This window comes from Nipponia nippon, unplaced genomic scaffold, assembly GCF_047370975.1.
Source record: "Nipponia nippon isolate SJK-2023a ecotype South Korea unplaced genomic scaffold, ASM4737097v1 scaffold_6, whole genome shotgun sequence".
In the NCBI taxonomy this organism is placed as follows: domain Eukaryota; kingdom Metazoa; phylum Chordata; class Aves; order Pelecaniformes; family Threskiornithidae; genus Nipponia; species Nipponia nippon.
The window spans coordinates 608,064-617,756 of NW_028262380.1; the positions used below are offsets into that span (position 1 = coordinate 608,064).

Genomic DNA, 9,693 nt, shown 5'->3' on the forward strand with positions numbered 1-9,693 from the left:
GACACCCCGGGGAGACCCCGAAGCGGCCCCGGGGACACCCCGGAGCAACCTCGACACTCTGCAGGCAGGCCCCGGGGCCGCGACCCCGCTGCGTCCCCCGGGGAGACCCCAGGCAGGCACCAGGGCCCCCCTGGAGAGACCCCCCCGCGTCGCGCGCTGCCTGGCAGAGACCCCAGAGGAGCCGTGGCCCCCCTGCCTCCTCCCGACACCCCAGAGAGGCCCCAGGGGATCCCCCGCAGAGACCCCGCCTGGGTCCCCTGCACCCCCAGGGTCCCCCCACCAACGAGCCCCCCGACACCTCAGAGTGACCCCCAAGAGCCACCAAGCACCCCAAAACCCCCAGCGTGACTAACCAGACCCCTTGAGATGCCCCACTCGGGACCCCTGCACTCCGGAGACACCCCAGGGTGACCCCCGCGCCCCTCAGCATACCCCAGAGGTCACCCCAAAATCCCCCCCAGTGCCCCACGTAGACCCTCGCCGGGGCACAGCCAGGGGGTCTCAGCCCCCCACGGCACCGTGCCCACAGCAGACCCCTCCCCATCCCCTGCACAGCCCCGCCAGGCAGGGTACGGGCAGGGTACGGGCAGGGAAGTGGGTGCAGCCCTGCACAGCTGCCTCCAGTCCCTGCATCCCTGCACCCTCGCTGCAGGAGGGGATGCGGGCCCCGCAGCGGGAGCGGAGCGGCTGGGGTCTGTGCCCGGCGGCCAGGCTGCGGGCAGAGCCGGGGAGGTGGCACACAGGGACCCCCGGGCAGCCCCTCGCCGCGGGCAGCCTCTCCCGCCACCGCCCTCGCGCTCGCGTGCCGTGCGGGGGCTCTGCAGCCGTCCCCCACGCGGCTCCACGCTGTGCCCTTCTCCCTCCAGCCGCGCAGCAGGGGCCGAGCCCCCCCCAGAGCCCCCCCGAGCCCCCCGCCATCACCCGGAGCCTCCCGAGGGCTGGGGCCACGACGGCTCCTGCAGAAACCGGGCATCTGATGATTCATGCACCCACCCAGCCCAGCGTCCATCTGTCTGCGTCCCCGTCCATCCTGGTGTCCATCTGTTTTCCCATCCATCCCGGCCTCCTTCCGTCCATCCCAGCATCCATCCATCCATCCATGCCCCCGTCCATCCCAGCATCCACCATCCATGTCCCCATCCATCCCAGTGTTCATCCATCCATCCATGCCCATCCCCATCCATCCATCCCAGCATCCATCCGTCCATGCCCACATCCATCCCAACATCCATCCGTCCATCCCAGCATCCATCCGGGCGTGTCCCTGTCCATCCCAGCCTCCATCCACCCATCCCAGCATCCATCTGTCCATCCCAGCATCCATCCGTGCGTGCCTCCATCCATCCCAGCATCCATCCATGCATCCAAACATCCATCTGTCCATCCCAGCATCCATCCGTGCATGCCCCCATCCATCCCAGCATCCATCCGTGCATCCACGCCCCCGTCCATCCCAGCATCCACACATCCATGCCCTCATCCTGCCCAGATACTCCAGGGATGGGCACCACGAAGGGACCCCAGCTCCCACTGCGGGCAGAGCGGGGGGCACCTGCTCCCTGCCCCCCATCTCCCATTTCCAGGCAACGCCGTGCCGTGCCGTGCCGTGCCAGGGGACATGGGTCCCTCCGCCGGGACTGGCCCCGTGGGGAGCTGCATTCCCTGGCGCAGTGCCGGTAATGGGCCCTAATGGAGGCGGCGAGCACCTGGGGGGCCGGCAGCGCCACGGCGGCTGCCCCCGCTTGTGGCTGGGGGTGTGGGGCGACGCTCGGTGCCCCCCGCTCCGGCCGCCCCCCAGCAAACCCCTGTGGGGCCGAGCAGTGGGGTGGGGGCTGCTGCACCCACGGCACCCGCAGGGACCCCCGCACCCACAGCCTGCGGGCAGGGGGGCACTGGGGAGGGGGCAGGACCCCGGGCAGCCGGGCTCCAGGGGGGTCTGGGGGAGGCGGCGGGGGCTGGAGGATGGAGGTGGGGGGGTCTTGCCCCCGCTCGCCTCCCCCCAGCTGGGTTTTATGGACGGGTTCTCCTCCCTCCGGCTAATGGGCTGCGGGGCCCATGGGAGCCGCCGGCGCGAGGGTAAGTGCGGGTGGGGCTGAGCTGGAAGCGGGGAGCCCATTACTGCCTCCCCAGGGACCCCCCGCCCCGGGACCCCCTTCCCCTGCAGGCAGCACCGCTGCTGCCGGGAGGGCTGGGCCCCCGCAGCGGGGAGACGGGGACCCCCGCGCAGCCGGGATCCTGCCCCCGAGCCGCCCCTCCCGCGGGGCCGGGGCTGAACGGGGGCATGATGGGGACCCCCGGGCAAGGCTGGGCCCCGGCCCCGGCCCCACCTGGGCTGGTGAGGGGTCCCCGGTCCCGCCCTGGCACAGGCACGGGCACAGGGAGCGGGGTTTGGCAGCAAAGCTGGGAAAGGCCACCCGCGCCAAGCCCGTGCCAGACCCGCGCCAAGCCCGTGCCACCCCGTGCCAGATCCACGCCAAGTCCACACCATCCCGCACCAGACCCACGCCATCCCGCACCAGATTCATGCCAAGCCCCTGCCGTCCCACACCAGGCCCACACCGAGCGCAGGCCATGCCCCCCCAGGACCACCCCAAAACCCCCCCAAGCCCCCTGCCACCCACGCCAAGCCACCCGGCACGTGCCACCCGTGCCATCTAGTGGGGTAAGGCCAGAAGGCAGCCTGGCACCCACCGGGCACCCATGAGGTGCCCACCCTTCCCGTGGCAGAGCCCTGTCCCCCTCCAGGGACACGTGCACCGGGCACCGTCCTGGCGCAGGGCACCATCCTGGCACGGGGCGGGCGAGACGCACAGCCCCGGCCCTCGGGCGCAGCCGCTTCAGCTCCGGCTTTATTGCAAAAAGAGTCCGTGGGGATGCGGGCACTCGGGGACGCTGGCGCCAGGCGGGGTCCCGGCCCCGCTCGCCACTGGCACGGCCCCCGCAGAGGGACCCTGGCACCGGGGGCGGCAGGCCGCAGTGCTAGGAGGGGTGGTGGCCGCTGTGGGAGGCCCCGCTGTTCCCCACGCTGAGCTCGGAGCCGGCAAAATGGTCCGGGCTGGCAGCTGAGGGGGACGGATGCTGTGTGTCCCCGACGCTGGGGCGAGGGTCCCACCCGTGGGGCTGCGGGACGGCACCCGCTCCTCGTTCCTGGGGGGTGGAGGCGTGGGGATGAGCGGGGCGGGGGGTGCCCAGGTCCCCAGCCCCATCGTCCTGGGAAGCCCCGCCGTCCCCCTGGCCTGGGACCACGCTGTCCCCGCCGGGCAGCCCATGCTCCTGGGGCCAGGCCGGGGCTGGGCTCGCGGCGGCTCCTCCGTCCTCCGGCACCTCGTCCCCGCTGGCCGGCGCTGGCCGAGCTGCCCTCCCAACGCCGGGAATCTCCTCGGCGGCTGCCGGTCTGACTTGCTGGTGGCACATGGGGCACGTGTCCTGCACGTAGAGCCACTTGCGGAGGCAGGTGGCATGGAAGAAGTGACTGCAGGGGGTGACGACGGCCACCTGCATGTCCTGCGGGCAGGAGAGGACGTCACCCGGCGGCAGGGGACTCCCGGGGCTGCCCAGAGCGGGGTCCCCCGGCGCTGCAGGGGTGCTGGCGAGGGGAGGGGGCTGACCTGGAAGCAGATGGCACAGACGTCGTTGTGGTCCCGCAGCTGCCCGCCCGTGGCCCGGGGCAGGGAGTTGATCTTCTTGGCGGCCTCGCGGCGCAGCAGAAAGCTCCTCCAGCCCGACTGAGCGCGCAGCCAGACGTTGAAGTAGGAGTGGATGATGATGACGGAGGCGCCCATCCAGCTCCACTCCCCGAAGAGGGACTCCCAGGTGCCGTAGCCCACCACGCAGACAGCCACCAGGAACTCCAGCACCCGGCTCACCGCGTTCACGCAGTAGATGATCTCATCCATCCGCTCCAGCGGCGTGTCCTGGAGCAGCTCCACCATGAAGAGGGCGTAGATGAAGAGGGTGCCCATCACCTGGTGGGACGGCGCCTCATTGACGGCGGCCGGATGGCAGAGCGCACACCCCCAGCCAGTGTCCCCAGTCGGGGCTGGGTGAGGGTGACTGGGGCAGGGATGCCCACCCTGGGGGGCCCAGCGAGACCCCAGTCGGGGGGAGCGGGAGCTGCCGTACCTGCAGAGAGGTGAGCATGCAGCTGGAGACCAGGATCAGCAGCCAGAAATCCAGGTGGAAGAAGTGGGCGATCTTGTAGGCCATGAAGCAAGGGAAAACCAGCAAGAAGAGGCACATGCTGACGCCACGGAAATGCTTCCAGGGGCTCCTAGGGGAGGCACAGCTCAGCGGGGCCATGCCCACCCCGTGAGCGGCACCCACCCCCCCGGGACGCCCCACTCCAGCCCCCTCCGCTGGCCCCGATTCTGCCCAAAAACGGGCAGCGAGGACCCGAGGCGGAGGGAGCACGTGGAGGGCACGAGACCCAGCCTGGCTCTTCCCCGCCGCGGGGAGGGGGAGGCCCCCCGCCGCTCCCCCCCGCACGCAGGGCTGCTCCCGGGGGGCCGGGTCCTGCTGCTCTTCCTTCCCCCGGTACCTGTTGCGGGAGGCCCCCAATGCCAGCACGATGGGATCAGCTATCTCAATCATGGACTGCAGCGTGGAGGTCACCACGATGAAGAGGATGATGCTGAGGAGGAAGGTCCGCTGGAGGATCTGCAGGTCGAGCAGCCCCGTCTGCAGCGCCAGCAGCAGCAGCGTCACACCCTCCGTCACCCCCCTGCCAGGAGCGGGGCATGAGGCCGGCAGCCGCAGGCACGTGCCAGGTGGCACCGCGCGTGCCGTGCCCCGGTCACCCCTCGGGGACGCGCCCCGGTCCCCGGATCCCTCGCGGCATCCCCATCCTCCCCACCCTGCGCTGGGCTCCTGCGGGCAAAGGGGGCTGGGAGGAGGGACGCCTGCCCGCGCCCCCGCCTGCCCGCGCCCCCGCCGCCGGCTCACCTGTGCATGACGTTGCCGTTCTGGAAGGCGCCGAAGCCCAGCAGGTAAAACTTGCAGAGGTTGAGGACGCCCAGAGCGAGGTAGGAGACGGTGAAGGTGAGGCCGACCAGGGAGTAGGGCGTGCTGCAGCACTCGGCCGCGCTGCAACGGAGCCCGCGGTGAGTGCGGGCGCCGGCAGGGGCCAGGCAGCACAAACCGGAGCCCCAGCCCCTCCTCATCCTCCTCCCGCAAGGCTGAGCTCCCCCAGCTCCTGCCTGCCCCGGTCCCTACCTGCTGAGGAGGAGGAAGAGGAGGCCCTGCTGGGCCAGGGGGCTGCCGGAGGAGGCGAGGAAGGAGGAGAGCCGGAGGGAGAAGAGCACCAGCCAGAAGACGAGGAAGAGGAGCGGGACGGCAAGCTGGCTCCAGAGGGACACCCCCAGCGCGACCAGCCGGTACACCTCCAGCGCCTGCGGGGACAGGGCGCTCAGCGGGGCTGCCCCCCATCCCGCCCCACACCCGGGGGGCGCGGGGGGCCCGGCCGTGCGAGGGGACAGCCCTGCAGCCAACCCCGCGTCCAGCCGGGGAGCCCCCGTCCCGCTGACCTGCGCGACCTCCCGGCAGGCGGCGGCGGCCAGCTGGAAGGGGACGAGGACGTGGGAGCCGAGGACGTAGAGCACCTCCAGGGCGGTGAGGACGGCGGCGAAGGTGGTGAGGAGGGGCAGGGCGTGGAGGGGGAGGCCGCAGAGGCGAGCCAGCACTGGCAGCAGCGGGGCACCGAACAGCCAGGGCCGCCTGCTCCTCATCAGGAGGGAGCAGAGGGCGCAGAGGCAGAGCTGGCCTGCGAAGGGGACGGGGACGCCTGGGCACGCGGGAGGGCGCGGGACCCCTGCATCCCCTCCCCGGCTCCCCTGGCACAGCCACCTCGCGCCGGCACCCGGGAGAGCGGGCTCGGGGCAGGCGCCGGGCGGGGGGACGCCGCGCAGGAGACCCTTCCCCTGCCCAGTGCCAGCCCCCGTCCCCTGGCAAGGGACGTTTCGGGGGGCCGGGACCCCCCCGGCTCACCTGCGAGGGCGGTGGCGAAGCGGCCGAGCGCGGCGGGGTCAGCGTACACGGCGCCCTGGAAGCCGTGCTCCAGCTCGCGGCGGACATAGTCCCTGCGGGGAGAGAGGCTCAGCCCCCGGTCCCCGCCGCGCGCCCCGGCACGGCCCCCCGGCCCCCCGGGCTCACCTGGCCGCCGCGTGCCCCGCGCCGAGCAGCAGCGCGGTGAGGAGGTGGAGGTAGAGCTTCACCAGGGACCGCACCGGCAGCAGCAGCAGCACCACGCACAGCATGTGGCCTGCGCCAGGGAGGGGACAGCGGGGTGAGATGGCACCGCCGAGTCCCCCGCCCGGCAGAGACCCCCCCCTGCCAGCCAGGCAGCCCCCGCCGGTGACACGGCCGTCGCCGCACACAGCGCCGGGGCGGCGTGGGCAAGACGGGGCCGTGGGAGGGTCACCTCCTGGCGCCGGGGCCCACGGCTGCCACCCCTGCCAGGGGACACAGCGCCCGCCAGCCCTGGGGACAGCCCGGGGACAGGCTGGGACCGTGGGACCCCAAACACGGCCAGCCCCTGGGGTGTCCCCTCATGTCCCCAGCCTGGCCAGGGCCTGGGTGTCCCCTCGTGTCCCCAACGTGGCCATCCCTTGGGGTGGCCCCACCGTGTCCCCAACCTGGGCAGGCCCTGGGGTGTTCCCTCAGGTCCCCAACCTGGCAATGCCATGAGGTGTCCCCTTATGTCCCCAACCTGCTCATCCCTTGGGATGTCCCCTCGTGTCCCCAACCTCTGCATCCCTTGGGATGTCCCCAACCTCTCCATCCCCTGGGGCATCCCCATGTGTCCCCAACCTGTCCAGCCCCTCCATGTCCCCTCATGTCCCCACCCTGCCCCTCCCCCGGGGTGTCCCCTCATGTCCCCAACCTGTCTGTCCCTTGGGGTGTCCCCAGCTTGTCCATCCCTTGGGATGTCCCCAACCTACCCATCCCTTGGGGTGTCCCTGTGTGTCCCCAACCTGTCCAGCCCCTCCATGTCCCCTTCTGTCCCCACCCTCTCCATCCCTTGGGATGTCCCCAACCTCTCCATCCCCTGGGGCATCCCCGTGTGTCCCCAACCTGTCCAGCCCTTGGGGTGTCCCCTCATGTCCCCAACCTGTCCCTCCCCTGCATGTCCCCTTGTGTCCCCTGCCTGTCCCTTCCCTGGGGTGTCCCCAGGCTGCCCACCCCGGTCCCCTTGTGTCCCCAGCCTGTCCCCCCCGGTGTCCCCTCGTGTCCCCAGCCTGTCCATCCCCGGGATGCCCCCCGGGGTGTCCCCAGCCTGTCCCCCCCCCCGGTCCCCTCGTGTCCCCAGTCTGTCCCCCCCGTGTCCGCCCGGTGTCCCCTCGTGTCCCCAGTCTGTCCCCCCCCCGTGTCCCCCCGGTGTCCCCCCCCGTGTCCCCCCGGTGTCCCCCCCCGTCCTCCCCGGTGTCCCCCTCCGTGTCCCCCCGGTGTCCCCCCCCCGTGTCCCCCCCGTCCCGCCGCAGCCCTCACCCAGGCAGAAGGCGCCGCGGAGGGCGGGGGGCCGCAGGAGGGGGGCGTCCCCGCGGCGGGGCCGCAGCAGGTCGCCGAGGGCCGCCGCGTCCCAGCGGTACAGCAGGTCCAGCAGCGCCAGCCCCGGCACCCGCAGCGCCACGTTGGCCACCGCCTCCAGCCGCGCCATGGCCCGCGGGGCGAGCGGGGCCCGGGGCCCGTAGCCCCGGCGCCGGGGACACACACACACACACACGGGGGGGGACCCCCCGGCGCCGCCTCCCCCGGCCCGGCAGGGGGCGCTCGCCCCGCGCCCGGCAGGGGCCCCTCTGGCCGGCCGCCTCTCGCCGGGGCCTGGCCGTCTCCCGCCGGGGCGGGGCGGACCCGCTCCCGCTCCCGCTCCCGCTCCCGCCGCCGCCGCCGCCGTTCCGGTCCCTCCGCCACTTTCGCTTTCTCCCGCCCCGCCCCTACGCCCAGTGCGTAGCGGCGAGGCCTTGCGCCAGGGCGCTGCGCTGACGCCGACGCCGCCATCTTAGAAGGGGGCGCAGCGCTCTTTCCTCCCCTCTGTGTTCCGCCATCTTGGCTAAGGGCGACACGGCCATCTTGGAGAGGGGCGCGGCCCCCCGCGGTGACGTCACTCCCGCCGCCCCGCCCCGCCCCGCGTCAGCCATCTTGGGTGAGGGCAGAGGGTGAGGGCAGGCGCTGGCCGCCATTTTGATAGGGGAATGGCGGGGGGCGGTGCGGCCCCCGCCCCGGGGACTGCCTGCGGCCCTCAGGCCTCGCCTGAGATCCCTTGGGATCAGCTGGGGCCCTCTGGAGTCGGCTGAGGGAATCTGGGCTCAAGCGGGGTCCTCTGGGATCGGGGGAGGTCACCTGGGGGGGCTGGGGCCCTTTGGGATCGGCTGGGGGTCAGCTGGGAAGGGGGGGTTCCTATGGGAATACCTGGGGTCCTGGGGGTCAGCTGGGAATGGGGGGATCCTATGGGAAGACCTGGGGTCCTGGGGGTCGGCAGGGAAGGGGGGGGTCCTATGGGAAACCTGGGGTCCTGGGGGTCAGCTGGGAAGGGGGGATCCTATGGGAATACCTGGGGTCCTGGGGGTCAGCTGGGAAGGGGGGATCCTATGGGAATACCTGGGGTCCTGGGGGTCAGCTGGGAAGGGGGGGATCCTATGGGAATACCTGGGGGTCGGCTGGGAAGGGGGGGACCCCCCAGCAGCGGCTGGGGTCAGTGGGGCCGGGGTCCCTGTGAGCCCCTGCTCCCGTCCCCCAGGGCGCCGGGGGGAGCAGCTGGGGGGTCCCCGGGCAGCTCCCACCCAGGGCTGCCAACGGGGGGGGGACACGGACCCCGCTCTGGCCTTGGGGTGCAGCGGGGGGTCAGGGAGGGCCGAGCCCCGTCGCTGGGGCGCCCACGGGCTGGGAAGGGCTGGGCGGGCGTCCGTGGCTGTCCCCAGGCACAGGGGACGCCGCAGACCCCAGCCCGCCCCGGGGGACCCCGCAGACCCCAGACTCCCACAGGGAGACCCCAGGGGACCCCGGAGACCCCAGACCCCACAGGGAGACCCCAGACCACCCTGGGGGCCCCAGAGACCCCAGACTCCCACAGGGAGACCCCAGGGGACCCCGGAGACCCCAGACCCCACAGGGAGACCCCAGGGGACCCCGCAGACCCCAGACTCCCACAGGGAGACCCCAAGGGACCCCAGAGACCCCAGACTCCCACAGGGAGACCCCAGACCACCCTGGGGGCCCCAGAGACCCCAGACTCCCACAGGAAGACCCCAGGGGACCCCAGAGACCCCAGACTGCTTTTGCATGTGGGTGCCCCACGGCTGGGTGGGGGCGGTGGTTGCTGCGGGTGCTTTGAAGGCTCGGGGCTGATCTTTAATCGTCAATTTAGAAAGGAAGGCGGGAGCTGAGAGCGCACGGGGGTCCCAGCGCGGAGCTGCTGCGGTGGCTCGGGGACACCCCAGCCACGTGCCAGCCCGTCCTGCCATCGTCCCCTCCCGGCTCCCCCTCTCCGGTGCCGCCGTGGGGTTCCGGTGTCCGGGGAATCGCCGAGCCCCTCGTGTCGGGACGGGGATGCTCGAGGCTCCGGCAGGGATGGGCGCCCCAAAGCGCGGGACCGGGGGTGCAGCTCGCGGGGGAAGGACAGGACTGGGGCAGGCCCCAGCAGCAGGACCCGGGTTAATAAATCGGCTCGGATGTTGGCAAGGCCGTTTCCTAAATTACTTC

The 9,693-nt window shown here is 72.6% G+C and overlaps 1 protein-coding gene across 4 annotated transcripts; it reads right to left on the reverse strand.

The window, feature by feature from the left end:
- Nucleotides 1–2,827: 2,827 nt before the first annotated feature.
- Nucleotides 2,828–7,879, reverse strand: LOC104020953 (RING finger protein 145-like). Of its 4 annotated transcripts, none has more exons than XM_087736470.1 (10): nt 7,483–7,879; nt 6,148–6,256; nt 5,983–6,074; nt 5,523–5,758; nt 5,212–5,387; nt 4,942–5,082; nt 4,538–4,630; nt 4,123–4,270; nt 3,609–3,965; nt 2,828–3,504 (listed from the first exon to the last, which is right to left on the reverse strand). In XM_087736470.1, exons 1-10 carry the CDS (start codon nt 7,649–7,651, stop codon nt 2,980–2,982), a joined length of 2,046 nt encoding a protein of 681 aa, XP_087592596.1. In that variant the 5' UTR covers nt 7,652–7,879; the 3' UTR covers nt 2,828–2,979. The 4 variants fall into 4 exon arrangements, with proteins under 4 accessions (XP_087592596.1, XP_087592595.1, XP_087592597.1 ...); XM_087736469.1 differs by having other exon boundaries at nt 4,538–4,720; XM_087736471.1 differs by lacking the exon at nt 5,523–5,758 and having other exon boundaries at nt 4,538–4,656.
- Nucleotides 7,880–9,693: the final 1,814 nt, after the last annotated feature.